Source organism: Orbilia oligospora (genome assembly GCF_000225545.1).
Source record: "Orbilia oligospora ATCC 24927 unplaced genomic scaffold scaffold00169, whole genome shotgun sequence".
Taxonomy (NCBI): domain Eukaryota; kingdom Fungi; phylum Ascomycota; class Orbiliomycetes; order Orbiliales; family Orbiliaceae; genus Orbilia; species Orbilia oligospora.
In genome coordinates, this window is record NW_011645726.1 from 213,774 (window position 1) to 229,888 (window position 16,115).

Here is a 16,115-nt window from a genome sequence, read left to right on the forward strand (position 1 = left end):
TCCCAGGCGCCTTGAAACTGCAACTGGACTCGAACGGAAACATGCTAGTGGAGAACGAATGCCTGCCTTGTTCTTAGCAATCCTTCTATGCATAGTTTCATTAAGATCGGACAGGTGCTAGAGCGGAGGAGCTATTTTTTTATGCAATCGTCTGCATGCCTTTTCTGTGGCTCGACCAGGCTTCCGAACAGTGTGGGAAAGAGGAAACGAGGAAAATTGTTCTGTTCCGGGTATGGATTATAAGAACTGACATGTCTGGTGCGCTGGCTTTGCAGGAACTCCCTCCTATAACCGCTTATCTGGACCTACTAGAACCATCAGTAGCCCAGTCCCACCACCAGGCCAACAGCCAGCATTCCCAGCAATCACAGCATGCAAATATGCAGCCTACAACGGTACCCAATCCTTCTGAATCGCGACCTGCTAGGTCAAGGCGTGAACCGTTGTTACCAAGATCACGGGCTGTCCGGACCCCACCCCCGTCATCGATAATTAGTGCTGTTGCTCCCATGAACTTAGTCGACTTGGAAGAAGCACGGACTATCGAAAGCGCTGTCGGTTTAGCGCAACGTGCCCTAGAAGAAGCTACTAGTTTTGCTCGGCATTCTGCCAATCGTAGAAGCAGGGAACGCCAGAGATATCAGGAAAGCTCGCCACCCTTATCTAGGCGATCTATTGAAGAACGCAATAATAGTGGATATGGCTCCCGACCCACAGTTCTCAGACCTGGCCAGTCGCAGTCGTTGTACGGTTGGGCCCCACTGACTGCCTCCGCCTCTCAAGAAGCCACATCTTCACAAGCTGCTCCAAGAACCACCACGTCATCTTCGTCATTCGAAAGTTTATTACGAAGAGAAATCTTGCCTCCCCGTGCTCCAAGTCCTCCCAGAAGACGTCAACCGCAGGCGAATTCCGCTAATGCAGCTCCCGGTTCCACGCCTCCACCACCTCGACAGCCCCGCCAATATTCATTAGTCGGTGAAAGAGTAGATCGTGGAACTGGCCAATCGACAAGTCCCTACCTGTCGCCACTACCGCCAAGAAGATGGCAAGATTGGCTAGACGCCATGAACGGCCTTGATGACGAACAAGAGGCGACCACACCTGTGCAGCCACCAGCTCAAACCCAACGTCAACCTTCCAGCAGAGGGAGCCGAACCCAGAGTGCTAGTGCTGCCCTTTTGCGAGAGGCTGCGCGAAGCAGTAGAAAACAGCCCATCGAGGAAGCCATTAAATATCTTACTCGAATTCAAGATAAGGGCTTCCATTGGACGATTGATGAGGCTGAAGGATTGATTTCGTGCATATATGGGAACAAAGTTCCTGAAGACTGTTTGGATTTCATCACTGACACCAGCACTTTATATGTCGCCCCAACTTCGTGGCTGACGGCTGGGAGCATATACACGGGTGCCCAGTACGCTACTCATCAGAAACAACCACCAAGTGCCACTTTTCGTGCAACCGATGCTTCTACCCCGGCCGGCGACGGAAATAGCGACGGCGACGGAAGTACGGGCCAGCCCTCTGCTCCTGCAGCCGCAGCCGCAGCCAATGACAGGAAGGAACCAGAAGAACACTGGAACGTTGCCGTTGTGATACAGGAGGTAGATCATGCGCGTAACCGCATATCCGGGTCCATGCGAGCCTACGACGTGCCAGATACACAGTCTCCGACGGGTACCAGCAGCATCAACACATTCTGGGAAGGAGAGATCATCGATTTTCATACGAACGGACTCGAAACTCTCAACTCAATAATGCCAAGCAGTGCCCGGATAGATGGGAACTATTGGAAGAAGCTGGAGCCTTTTGCTGGGTATAGTGATTCGGAACTGTCGCAGAAGTTGACAAGCAAGCGGTTTTTGGAGAATCTAGCGGAGAACTATGTTCTGATGAGGTGGAAAGGTGAGGATTAACCTCAATGCGTAGCTGATTTTAGTATACTAACTAACACCCGTTTACAGAACAATGCTTCGTCGAGCCTGGCTCTCAAGACTCTGGTTTAACTATTACGGGTTTTTACTTCGTGAGCCTCTCGAGGAGCACTGGCCACATCGAGGGATACTATTACGACCCGCACAGCGCTCCGTACCAGAGATTAGAGCTTACTTCAACTCCGAAGCGCTATTTCCCGGCTTACGATTTCCGATGAAGTTATTGCTTCGACTTTTGGCGGGGCATGATTTTCCTAAGGTTTCAAATTTCAGACTATAAAGCCTCTGCTGATATGTGGTATCCACCTGAAAGCTTTAAAATTTTTGGTTTTGCTTTTGTTGGGACTATTTTTTCTGGGTATAAAAGGTGATGGGGCAATCGATAGTTTTCCTTTGACGAAAAGCGATTGATGAATATTTTTGGTTTCCTTTATCTGCTTGTTTATCTCACCAACGCCAGACGGCTTTCCTGTCCCTTTCACTTCTTTTCCTTGTACACTTTTTTCATTACCTTTGACTTTTATTCCTGATCTGCCATTTCCAACTGTACTTTGATCAGACTCATTCTCCTATGGGACTCCATTACTCCTTTCTGATCCCTCTTCCCTGCAGCTCTTTGATTTCAATATCGAAGCTCGAGTCTTCGAATGCAGTCACTTCCATGGCTACAATTCTTTTCCTTCTTGTACCTTGTTCTATCTCAATGCTTTACTGCCGACCGCTGGAATGACGACAAACTGGGGGGCGTTTTTTATTATGTTTATTTCATGGAGTTTCCCCCACCCTATTTTCATAGTTGCCGCTGGCGTTCTTACATCCGTCTATCGCCCAACTTTTACACTCCTTTCATTCACATTTTGACTTCGGGCAAAGAACGTTTTTTTTTTTTTGCCTCCCTTTTTCTCTCCTATTTTTTCCTATCATTTTTTCGTTCCAAAATGAATGAGGAGGACTGCAGTAGATACAAACTGCTTGGATGATATCTAAAATCGGGACTTTCTTTTCCACAAACCCTTTCTTTTCATTTCTGGCTCCTTTTTTCTTCTTCTCTCCTACTTCTTTTTCTTTATAGTACACCGGGCGTCGACATCCTTTTATGTCGATGCTTCAAACCTCCTTCAAGACGGGAGGTTTGTTTTTCTATGTGATATAGATCCTTCAATGTCAGCGATGCCAAATGCCGACTAAAATTTGATCAAAATTTTAAGTAGACATCAAAATCAAAAGTCTTAGGCTTATTTATATATCTTCGAACTCGAATATCGAATGCTATCAAATATATCCACTTGGTATGGTTCAAGTACCTATATACAAGTACTTGTAGATCGACATCTTGATTGTTTTTTATGTATCTTGAAGAGGGAAAGGTGTGTTTATATATTGATAGGAATTAATTGTGACAATATGAAAATGAGTATAAGGGGTTTGTATTATTTGGAGGGTATGTTCGTGTGATTACGGCCCTTTTATAACCCTTATTCAGTTCGATTCACATAACTGCAAGATCACTGAATCGATCGTGGTCAACGTCGCACCTGAAGCCGAGATTCATCATAATCGATAGTCCATCCTTATAATCTAGAATATATATTGGTTGAAGGATACCAATAAAATTAAAACCACACCATGTTCGCTACCATCTCACAAACTTCAAAGAACCCAGCCGGAGCAGGAGAACATGAACTCCTCAGTCTCCCTACTTCGATTCTGTCACACATCGTTGAACCCGTGGGTAACGTTGCACCAAAAAACGAAAAAAAATACCACATTTGTCAACACCATATTTCTCGTACCCCCCCCCCCCCCCCTTCCGGTCTATAAATTCACATTCTTGAATTCTCTCTTTACTTCATCGCCCCATTGAGAACAAAATAGTAATATTATATCTACAAAGTCGATATATTCCATAATTTTAAATTATGAAGATAGATCCATTGATTTTTTTGTTCGAAAATATTCAAGAATTGGTTATACAACCGCCGCCGCCGCATGCGAATTTATCAAGTCAAGAGGGGGGTGTAGAACGCTCTAATGAGGAGTATATACAACTATTACATATTTGTATCAACAGGATCAAGGATCTCAAGTCATTAGATTACCCCCTTTCCATAAACTCCATATGCATAAATATATAAATCTGCTAACCTTATTGCCTTTTATCAAAAGCTACGGTCTCTCGACCCCACTTTCCACCCCCCCCAAAAAAAATCCTCAAAACCAGAACCCTTTTTCACCAGCCCCCCCAAAACCCCAGAGACATTAGACATCTGCCAGCACATTCGCAGACATTCGATTCAATACCCAAAAACCCCCAAAACCTTCTCCCAATCCATAAACCTCCTCGCCCTCTTATACTTAATCTCCTACACATCCCCTTCACCAACCTCAATCATCCTTATTAACCTATAAATCCTCCTTGATCCCTACGAATCGAGAGATACCACGCTCTACACCGAATTCGTACAATCGTTCTGGTCGTATGGTTTGAGTCATCATAGGTATTCATTAAACAAACTACTACTAAACCTCCAACACCTAAAACTCAGCGGTCTTTCAAGAGAAAGGGATTTTTCTTGTGAAGTAATAGAGTTGGTTATTCTTGAGTTTTATATTTGATAATAAGGAGTTAGTACGTTGAGTATGGCATTTCGATGGGATTGACTCTGATAGTTATGGGACGGATGAGAAAGTGAAGAAGGAGGGAGGTTAGAGCTTTTGTAAAGGGGATGAAGTGGAAATGGCATCGTGGGTTTGAAAGGGAGATTGGGGTTAGGATTATATAATTATTCCTGGTGGTGGGATGAGGTTTGTGGTTGAGAAGGGGGTATTGGAAGCTTATTCCTATTTCTACTATCACTACCACTACTATATAAATACTTAATAACCATTTGGCAGTGTTCTACGATCACGACGAGTATAAAGGCGATTTTCTCTCTCTTTCAATCGATATATTAATATCTCAAGTATTTTCCTCACATAAATCATATACACACCGAAAGAAAATTACTCTAAAAAGAGAAAAAAAAATTGGTTCGGAGGGTAGAGGAATGGTTTAAGTCTCAAAACTATTCCTCATTGATATATATATAGATTTTTTTTATTTTTTTATTTCTTTCCCAGTGAGAGAGGCCCTTGTATGCAAAAAGTAGTATAAAACACCCCAAGGAAAAAAAAAAAAAAAAAAGATATTAGACACAAAAAAAAAAGAGAACAAAGGAAAAAAGAAAGCCGTGAAACATGGTTTGGGGGAATAGAGCTCAAGGTTTTTGGTCTCGTCGGGTGGAGGTAGAGGAGGAGATATACAATTGGATCGGTATCGAGGAGTAGTAGTAATGACTTTCGGATGAAGTGGTAGTAGTAGTAGTAGTAGTAGTGGTAGTAGTGAGTAAGAAGAAAGGGATCAGAAAATTCCATCGAGCGACGTCACGATGAAAATATCCCCGTTAAATTATATAAATTTTTGCAATTGGAGAGCAAAAAAAGGAAGACGCAGAAGGGAACGGGAATAGGACGGGGGACGAAAGAAAACTAAAGAAGAAAAAAATAACTTCGTTAAATAATCTAATATCCATACGAAGCCAGCTTCTCGTCCGCGGCCGTTGTGGTAGCCTTCTGTGCTTGCGAAAGAGTCTTGATCTGTGCCTTCTTGCGGGCGTAGTAAGCAGCTCCCTTGACTTTTCGGCGTTCCTCCAACCTATTGTTTTAGAAAAAATTGATACGTTAGCAATCAGATTCTGTCTTCCTTCCACCATTTTTTTCCAATTCTCCAAGGAAATGGGTGATGATAACATACTTGCTAACAACATCAGCATATTTCCATCCAACTTCCTTGCTCAGTCTTCCGACGGAGCAGTACTTCCTTCCGGGCCTCAATCTCAAAACCCTAAGAGCCTGGGGAACAACCATTCTCTTCTTCTTGTCGTATGGTGGGGGAACACCTTCGAAGACCTTGAGACGTTCCATGGCGGCGGTACCGCGGGCGGTCTTGTGTGGCATCATACCACGGACGGCCTTGTAGAAGATGCGGGAGGGAGCACGGAAATGGAAAGGACCGTGAGTCTTGTTGAAACGGGTGGCCTTGCGGAGGTAGGCATGGTACTTGACTGTATTTCATCCAAAAAAAAGAATGTTAGTTTTAAAGATTCAATTCCTTCTTCCCTTTCCCAATCATGTAGTCGAAAATTCGAGGTCGGTGGCAGCATCCCAATTCTCCGCTCCAGCAATAATCCCAATCAATACCCCCCATCGAATGTCCATATCTCAAAGATCCAAAATATCGACGAATGCTGCCACCAAAAATATCCTCCAAAGCTTCAAACCACAATCGGGAGAAAAGATCAAGAATCAAAGGAAGATGAGAAGGTGAATATCACATACGCTTCGCCCTGAAGAACTCCCCAGAGATATTCAAATCCTCACACCTGACGACAACGATCTTCTGGCCGTTCAAGAGCTGCTTGGCGACAATGGAAGCAAGACGACCGAGGAGATGGCCCTTGCCGTCGATGACGACCTAATCACACCCACAAAAATATCCCAATCAGCATTTCTCTTTCTTCTTCGTTTCTCATATATATGTTGTTCCACCAAAAACAATCCTTTCTTTTCGCAAAAAGAAAAGGACTTATCGGTTTTATTTTCCGGTCGGGAAAAAAAAAAGGATTCAATAAAAACGTACGACTTCTTCAAATGTCGACATTGCTGTTTAATTGGGGGTGTTAAATCGTTAGTAAAGAGAGAGGTAGGGAGGAGGAGGGTCGGCGGGGGTGGTCGTGAAACTGGTGATGGTGTTGTCGTTGGTTTTGTCGATGATTGAGATTTTGAAGTTCTTAATTCTATTTCTTTTTCGATATAGCCCAGCACAAAGGCCCCGGAACTTCTGGTCCAGGGCTAATCGGACAGAGCTCCTGACTGCTTTTCCTGTTTCGGGTATGTCATGTGACCGTAGGGTTTGCAACACGGGAAGGCACAAACATAGCAACGCGGCAACACGACAACACGACAACACACGACTTCTATAACATCGACACGATAGTGCCAATACCTAAAACCATCTACAATCCTAGTCTCGTATTGCAGACGCGCGCGGTCCACACTTTGCCACAATCCTTGGATTCGAGGCTACTACAACCCATCTAGATTCCAACCAAATACATACTAACAAAAATAAAAATAAAAATACTTCATACTTTAATTAAATTATCCTACATACGTCTCTCTATCAACATCAATTTCTTTTCTTCATTTCTTCATTGCATCTTCATAGTCATAATATTCTTCGTTCTTGTAATAATATAAATATAAACAGAAAAAAAAGCTACAATCTTAAAAACACATATATATACGTACTCCATCGATCTGATACTGCGATCTTATGCTATCGTTCTATAACAAATATCTGCTTACTTGTTTCTTTCTTTCTTTCTTTCTTTCTTTCTTTAAAACTCTCACCACCTACAGCTACCACTGCCTTCATTCGACTAGCTCTAGAGTAGTTAAAATATCTCCCTATACCTAGGTAGTTCCGTTCTCAACTTCATACCCCGCCATATTCGAATCCATATTTAAAAAGAGAGAGAGGAAGAAGCAGAAGAGGTCGAAGAGGTCGAAGATAAAAAGAGACCCACAAGAGGCTCGAAATATAAAAAAAAGGGTGGAAGTAAAGAAGAGTCGAAGAATCGAAAAGAAATAGTCTTAAGAAAAGCCAAAGATATAAAAAAAAAATAAAAGCGAGCGCTACCCATTGATGAATGTCGACGACAATAATCCCTCCATCCAATGCCATGAATCGAATCGTGAATGTCATAGCCGCCATCACCGTTTCCTCTATAATTCCCATCGAAAAATCCCATGTGAAAAAAACCAGGAAAGCATAAAACAAGAGGGAAAAACAAAACCCCTTCCACTCCAATAAACAGAAACAGAAAGAACCCCCCCAGTGTAACAGAGAAAGGAAAAACCAGGCGAGAACCTTTCAGCTACATGCAAGACGTCCAGATATGAAAGACAAAAAAGAACACCTCCCTACCCCTACCACCAAAAAAGCCCCCACTCATGACGACTGGGCTTAAAAACGAAGAAGGAAGGAGAATAAACCGTATCAACCCCTCCACAACCGATACTATCCTTTCTGAGCAACAGCTTGAGTCTGCGCACTTATCGTATCCAAAGGAGGCGGTGCCGGCAATACTGCGTTATGTTGCGAAGTACACCAAGGATGTTCAAGCACCTGGCTGATTGTCAATCGCTTTTCAACATCTCGGTTAAGCATGCCCTTTATCAGATCAATACTGTCATCACTAGTGCTCCAGGGGATACGTATATCGTGATCCATTATCTCGTCGATCTAACAATGACAATTAGTATCAATATTGATGATATTGGGGAATGGAAGACGCTTACATTGTAAAACGGATTCTCCTTATAGATGATCGTGTAAAGGAGAACGCCCAGAGCCCAGATATCCTGCTCCTTCCCTCGATACGACTTGCCCTTCAACACCTCTGGCGAAGCGTAGTCTGCAAACCTGATTAGCATGTATTTAAAATTTTGCGAGAAAAAGAAGAGAGGTAAATACCAATAGTTCCCACGAATACGTCAAAAGGCCCATTCTTAATGTATGCTGCGCTCCCAAAATCAATCAACTTGATCCTCCCCTCTCCATCCAAAACTACATTCTCATCTTTAACATCTCGATGCACAACTAGTGCTTTCGTGTGTAAGTGCTGTAATGCCTGCGCAACCTGTTGGAAAATACTCCTGCACTCTGCTTCATCCATCGTAACTTTCAACTCAATATAATCATACAGATCCATCCCGGGAAGGCCGTGCGGCTTCATTTCAATATAGTAATTGGTATCATCTTCAAAAAAGTCCTCCATCTCAACGATACACGGGTGTCGTAGATCTTCGCGTCGAAGGTAGTTTAATACGTGGATTTCCAATGGAACGGTACCGAGCTGTCGGTCGCGTGTCCAAGTGTCCACCAAAATTCGTGATTTGGTGACATACTTGAGCACCACCTTCTTATTCTGGTTTTTTCGGTACCGCGCGAGTTTGACTTGGCCGTATGCGCCTTGGCCCATGTCTTCCAGGATTACAAAGTCCCTCACCGTCTTCTTATGGCCATCTAGTTGTGAGTGTTCGACGGCCTCCTTCTTAGGCGCTGGAGGTTGTGGTTTCTTGATATTCTCCTCGGCGAGAACCCGTTCTAACTGTCGCGTTATGGCGGCGCCCTTGGGTACATTTTCCGGTTGAGGGGTGCTATCAACACGTTGTAAAATCGGAGTGCCGGTCTGACCAGGCGATGGTTGATGCGGTGGAGTTTCAGGTATCAGTTTTTGTAATCCCGTCAGGGGGTCAAGCTGTTCCTCAGATATCGCATGGTTTCGAGAATAGGTAACCCAAAGAGCGTACACCAGCTCAGATTTATCTCCAAGCAACTCCGATCCTTCAGGGTCTAAGATTGCAACATCAGACTCTGAAGTCACAACCCTCATCTGAACATCCACCCTCAGCTCTCCTCCATCTCTGTGTTTGGCGTTAAGCCCTGTCGGTCTAAAGAATGCAGCAGCAGCGTTTTCCTTCCCGTCTCTTAAGGCAAGTATGGCTCTGGTTCTTCTAAACGAATGTTCCGGAACCACAATTCCATCCACCAACTGAATCTTATCTTCTGTCTCCAAAAATTTTAACATTCTATCGAATCCAGGTAACAACTCGTTGACATGTAATCCTGCGGGTTTCGACTGTCCGAACAATGCCGATGAAAAGACGCTATTCGAGCTCTGAATAACTAGCGATGAAGCCGATAAGACGAGGATCCCCGCGATATGTGGGAAACTTGAGACTTTCAACTGATGTTCCGACGGCCTGTGCTCGACCGTGCACGGTACGGAAAGGCCGGCCACGTGCTTAGCGGTGTACTGTCCGTTGTCTTCCAGCCTGCCAAAGTCTATCAGGCCACTATCATCCTCACGCCTAGGTAGCCCAGGCAGCAGTCGCGCGACTGAGTCTCCAGCACTAATCGGTCGGTCCCCGAATATTTTTTCCGGCTCCCCGCTAGGCGCAACCGTGAAGCAAGATACATTTTCATCAATATTGAGATACACGACATCCTCATTAATCTCTTCCAGGACCCAGATCAAACCGGTCCTCTTCTCTTTAACCCAAAGACTTGCAGCCCCGACTTTACCGTTCCGCTTCTGGATGGGAACCACATCTCCACACAAAATAACACCTCTAGATTTATTCTTGTTATGATGTGGATTCGACATGTTCCTAGTGGCGGGATCGCGGCCAATGTTGTATAACTCCTCGGTTCTTGACTTTCGAGCCACCGATTTGGGTTTCGAGAGGGCTCGCTGGAGGGATGTCATTGGTGGAGGGGATGGCTGGCGGTACTGCCCGGATGCGCCGGGCCCTCTCAGTTTTTCGGCTAGCCATTCTCTTCGCTCTTCCTTCACGACTTCTAGGATACCGATTTTCCTGACTTCTGCTTTGGTGACGCCGAAGACGAGGCAAGCCAAATCGTTAGCGGCAAGGATAGTCCACGGGTAGCTGGACGTCGTTGTAAAGATTGCCTGGGAAGCAGGTGCATATCTATTGCTGTGATTGTGGACTGTTGAACCGCTGATGCTTCCCCCTCTGGCTGGGGTGGCCCCAATGGTTGATAGTGGGGTTTCACCGACGAGATATGGTTGTGCTAGAGCCTCCAGGAGCTTAGTCTGGAGGCTCAGCGGGGATGTGTCAGTGTAGGTGCGCTTGAGGCTAGTCCTGCGGGTCGGCGGAGGGGAGGTTTTAGCTGTGGAAGCGGATTCGTTGGTGGTACTGCGGGAAGAAGGTTGAGAGCCGAAAACACTCTCGGCAGGGTCCATCTGACCGGGTTCATCGGTGAATTGGAAGTTGCCGTCGGATTGCGGGGGGGATAGCGGGGAGGATGGCATGGAAGCCATTGCTTGATTTCTAGCCTGGAAATTCCTATCGAACGGGTTCGAGTCACCGGTCATAGCGGGACCCGTAGCGGGACCCGACATCGGGGTACTGAGGAGAAGATCCTTAGAGTCGGGACCGACAAGTAGGTTTGCCTTCTGCAGCAGCTCCATCATCTTGACCATCTCCTCGTCCCCCTCAACTTTAGCTTGCGCACTAGCAATCATGGGGTTCGAACCAGCCCAGCCCAAGCGATCTCTCATGAACTCTATGCTTCGTTTCAAGATGTTCTGGCGAGTGTGGATGGCATCGTCGGATTGATGAGCGAAGGAGAAGGAGTGAAGGGATTCTGTGGGGAAGCGTACTAGGTCCTCGCAGGCGCCAAGGGTGGGGGATGCGGACATGGATATAGATCCGACACGAGAGCCCGGGAGGGAGTGGGTAACGTGGATCGGGGAGGATGGGGCGATCTGCTGTCGGATCCGTCGCAAACCCGAAGAGTAGACGTGATCAGCATCGCCCACGACAGGGTTTCTATCAGAAATATCAGTCATTGAAAGCCATATGGAAATATATATAGAACAATTGATTTAAAGCTATATAAATCAATTGTCGATGATATATATATAAGTATATATATATATATCGATCTATATATATGATAGATGATTGAAGATAATTTGGAGGGAGGAGTACCTCGACAAGACGTCGCCGGTATCGGTATCGATGGAGAAACGTATCCTAGGTGGGTGATAGGAATTGAGGGCCGAAGGAAGGTTGATGAGACTGGTGCTCTTATGGACTGGGTAAGAGCGAAGGGTGGCACTCGGAGAGGAAGACGAAGATTGATCGGACCCTGCATTTTTCAGGGAAGAAGGAGCAGCAGTAGCTGGAGACTCGACAAAACGACCCATGGTAATAGAACACACACTTTAGTTAGCTTTCGGGAAAAGCTTTAAAATTTTCAAACGCTCCAATTTTAACTCGAAAAGAAAAAAGGGAGACGGGGAGATATATAGTTTGTAATTAGCAGGTTTTTGAGTGGTAGTGCATCGTTAGGACGGACAACTGGTGCGGTGGCAGCTGACCGACTAGAGGGAGAGGAAGAAGAGAACAGCACTTTTCCCTGCACGGCGATGCAGAGCTCACCAACCAACCCCACGAAACGGAGACGAAGTACTTGAAAGAAAGTACCTGAGGAAGGCTAAAAGAGACGAGAAGAGGAGAAAGAGGAGAATTACCGGTTTGGCTGCCATCTGGGAGGACCATTTTTTGGCGCGGGCCGAAGCCAGTTGAAGCTTGTTTGATATAGCTTAGACGTTGATGTTGTTGATGTTGACGTTGATGTTGTTGGTGATGTTGGCGTTGATTGAATCCGACCTAAAGTAAGGGGAAAGTCTCCGAGAGCGAATGGACAGCTATGCTGAACGAGCGTCGGAAAAGCGACCGGGGGAATTGGAGGATCTGCGGAAGAAGTCTGGATGGGTGGCGATGGTAGTTGATGAAGGATGAAGGATGTTGATGTTGATGTTGAAGTCGAAATGGTGGTGAGAGTTAGTTAGTTTAGGTTGAGAAATGGTGAGGAGGAGTCTGTTGTATGGATTGTTAGTGGTGAACTGACGTAAAACAATTAAACTGCAGAGGAACTCGACGACCCACCCCCACTACACTACACTGCGCTATACACTATACAATAGGTATATTATATCCTATCTATCTTTATATAAAACATGAAACAGACAATGGAAAAAAAGGAGGAATCTTCATATATCCATTCAATTGAATATACACGCAAAAGAGGGGAAGCCGCTAGCATCCTCAACAAATACATACATATACAGATGCAAGCACAGAAATTTCAGGTGCCAGCAATCAGCATTCCACGACGGAGTAAAAAGTGTTCTGTGTCTTTCTCTCTGGAACCAGGTCCGGCATTAGCTTGGGATTAGATACAGAACCAAGGTCACAAATCTGCTTGTCTGTCTGTCACTGCATATATACCCAAGTCAGTATTCAGCGGGGTCGGGGTGAATTGAATTCCCCGAAGCCGGTTGCAGACTAACAATCGATTTTTTTTTCTTCTCACTTTCAATATTTCATTCTTTGCCTCCGCATACACTTGTACATATCTATCTGTAAGTACCTCCAACTGTTCTGCAGCACGTTTATTACATTTACGTCTTCTTGCAGGGTCCAAGCTGAATTTTTGACCGGGGGGAACCCTTGTCATCGGGCGGATGCCGCATTACTCCTTGCAACATCAAACATGTATCGCTTGGTCATGTGGTCTTGAGGCTGTTTAAATTAAATCGGAATGGATGGTATTTATATTTATAAACAATGCTACTCTGCAATTTCCATTTATTTCAACGCTCACTCGACTTGTCTCAAGCGGGAGAGGGCTATTTTAAGGGCTATTTTAAGGGTTATAGAGTAGCCCGAATATATAGTGTATACACCTATTAAATCAAAATATTAAAAGTCCTTTGAGTGGTAAATTCAAGAAATTGAATGGGTAAGAGCGAGGTAACGTTACAGACGCGCGAAACATCAGTGTTCGACAATCAATCGTGTTCATACGGAGATACCCACTGTAGAGATATGAATATCCAGAGCAGATTACTCAGATATTGCTACATTAAATTTCTAAAGATCCAAATTTGGACCAAATATCGTCATAAACCCTCGCAGCGATCTGAAATAAAACACTCGAACACAAGAACCACGTGCGCAGCGACTATACAAACCAGTTGTCGATATTTTTATATGCAATGCACAAAATACTTTAATGTAGGGAAACAGGTAATTTCCGGGGATAGGAACAAGATAAATTTATAAAGCTGCTTAGGATTTAAAGTCGATATAGCTTATTTCCTGGATCCTGCGTATCTAGTTAAATATTTAAATAGACTTAGTAAGTACGTGTACATAGGCAACTACTGTGTCGAGGGGTGTATTTCGAATACCGGTCAATACCAATTATAAGAAATACACGGCTTTGAATTACCTTAAAATGTGTATTTATGGCTAAAATACTGGTTTATTTTAGTAATACTACAACTAATTATATTGATGCTGTAAGACTAGTTCTGTTGTGATAATATCACCCATTGGTCGGTATAGTAGGAGGTATATACCTACATAAATATTAAATCTCTATGAAAGTGTAACCCGACGCTTTCAAACCAATACCGACATCTCATCCCGTTTCAAACCTCAAGGCCTTAATCGTCGTTATGTTAATTACTACTTCTAAAGCAATTGCCAGCCATCTTTATTCTTATCTATATCTAAGCATACAAGTATATAATTTCGAAGGAGGTAGAATATTATTCCCCTCAAATAAATCTATAGACCCGTAGATCTGCCATGCACATGAGCTAGAATCTATACTCCCCACGACCTGCCACCAAGTCCCCATATATAGCCCATACGTAGACCCTTTTCATTCCAGATCTATAGTTATAGCTAAATATACACTTTAAAAATTTCCAAGATCTTTCTTCCCATCAATTGAAACCCCCGCTATATAAATATAAAATGTAGCATGAAATCCAATCCCCCCGACCCACATCTTCTTATCTAATCTTCCCCAAAACTTCACATTCTTAACTACCTAAAACCCTCATATACAAACCAATTACATACTCTATTACCATAATACAATATTAATACTTAATATATATAATATCCCAATCATGGACAACCCAAACGACCCCGAAAACCTAGCCTGTGAGCTAGAAAACCTCCGTCTCGAACGCATATTTCGACAAAGAGGTTTCCCCCCAGGTTTAATCTCCCCAAGTTTCTCAACTACCCGTCCGGCAGCTCGACATCAAATCCTTTCAACCGAAGAATACGATTATTCTCCACCTCAATTCATTCCAAACCAGACTTCCAGTCCCGCCAGAACACCGGGGTATACCCCGGTACCGCTTCTAAATCCCAATACCATATCTAGCCTTAGTAATCCGCCCTACTACTGTTCACAACATATTCCGTCTAATAGGATTGGAGATCTCGTTGAGGAGATACCAAGACCTAGACCTGACTGGCAACAATATGATCCCGATCCATCATCGTCATGCATATCATGTCAAACGGGACGACAGAGACAACAGCACCAGTTGCAGCAGCGAAGTAATTATCAACAATATCTACAACAACATCTACAACTCCATCACCAACAACAGCAACAGCAACAGCAACAATCATCGGCATTTTATAATCCATCATTTCACTTTAGAGCTGTGAATCCAAATCCTGAAGAACAGGAAAAGAGGATGAGAAGGTCCGCGGATGAGATTAGAAGGAATATGGATGATTGTAATAGACAGGAGAGTAATATTAGGGAATCTAATATGAAGGTTCAGTCTTGGTTGGATAGGTGGGGACTGAGTTTTGGGGATGAGGGGGGGGATGATGAGAATTTAGAGGAGGTGGAGTTGGTATAATCGTTGAAAACCCACTCACTCCTCTTGTTCCTCCCGTTATACATTAAGAGGTTTGGAGAAGAGACTAGGTCGGAAGTAATAGGTAATAGAGAATCGTCGCATCCAGATCACAAGGATAGTTCGGGATTTAACAGCGACGATTGGGGTACGAGATAAAATTTAATAGAACTTGAGTTGTTTTTGTTGGATTTATACTGGTCTCGTACCCGGATATATTACCTTCCTTTCTTTGACTTCCTTCTTTTCCACCTCTTTTGTATATAACTATAACAGTTTGGTTGATATCTGTTACTTTCCTGAGCAAGTAGCTAAGGATTCATGTCATTTCGACATTTATGTTTATTAATGGGCTTTTGCGTCTTGATCGTGGCATTGGAAATGTCAACTTATCGATCTTTAACATAAGCTTAGTCGCTGCGCATGCGCGCTGCGTTCAGCGATCATATTAATATAACAAAGCACAGTTTCATCCATTTCTTTCCTTTATTGCGTAGATCTAACAATTCGACAGAGATGAACGAAGTTTTCGATCTAGCTATTTCAATGGTAAAGTGGGAAGTATAATAAACGATACATTGACCTTTATTCCTTTTTCACTAAGTATAGTTATCCAATTTAATGGTTCACTTTTAATTTTCTCGCCTTCTTCGATTCTATAAAAGACCAACTTCGGATGTAAACGCCTGAAGTATTTATATGGCTTACCGATTCCAAGAGAGAGAAAATCCGCTACGGACGCTATAAAGCTGTTCTGCAAATTTTGATTCCCGCAGGACCTGGCATGCGTAGCTCGGAA

At 44.0% G+C, this 16,115-nt stretch overlaps 4 protein-coding genes across 4 annotated transcripts; 2 read left to right on the forward strand and 2 right to left on the reverse strand.

The window, feature by feature from the left end:
- Positions 1–251: 251 nt before the first annotated feature.
- On the forward strand, positions 252–2,155 carry AOL_s00169g52 (uncharacterized protein; the record flags this gene model as incomplete). Its single annotated transcript, XM_011127409.1, has 2 exons — positions 252–1,908; positions 1,968–2,155. The coding sequence occupies 2 exons, from the start codon at positions 252–254 to the stop codon at positions 2,153–2,155; spliced, it is 1,845 nt and encodes a 614-aa protein (XP_011125711.1).
- Positions 2,156–5,498: 3,343 nt separating this feature from the next.
- Positions 5,499–6,636, reverse strand: AOL_s00169g53 (uncharacterized protein; the record flags this gene model as incomplete). The annotated part of the gene is made up of 4 exons (XM_011127410.1): positions 5,499–5,631; positions 5,731–6,040; positions 6,315–6,450; positions 6,616–6,636. 4 exons carry the CDS (start codon positions 6,634–6,636, stop codon positions 5,499–5,501), a joined length of 600 nt encoding a protein of 199 aa, XP_011125712.1.
- Positions 6,637–8,058: 1,422 nt separating this feature from the next.
- Positions 8,059–11,779, reverse strand: AOL_s00169g54 (uncharacterized protein; the record flags this gene model as incomplete). Its single annotated transcript, XM_011127411.1, has 4 exons — positions 8,059–8,283; positions 8,340–8,455; positions 8,515–11,399; positions 11,562–11,779. The coding sequence occupies 4 exons, from the start codon at positions 11,777–11,779 to the stop codon at positions 8,059–8,061; spliced, it is 3,444 nt and encodes a 1,147-aa protein (XP_011125713.1).
- A 2,784-nt stretch (positions 11,780–14,563) lies between these two features.
- Positions 14,564–15,319, forward strand: AOL_s00169g55 (uncharacterized protein; the record flags this gene model as incomplete). Its single annotated transcript, XM_011127412.1, has 1 exon — positions 14,564–15,319. The coding sequence occupies one exon, from the start codon at positions 14,564–14,566 to the stop codon at positions 15,317–15,319; it is 756 nt and encodes a 251-aa protein (XP_011125714.1).
- Between the last annotated feature and the right edge of the window lie 796 nt (positions 15,320–16,115).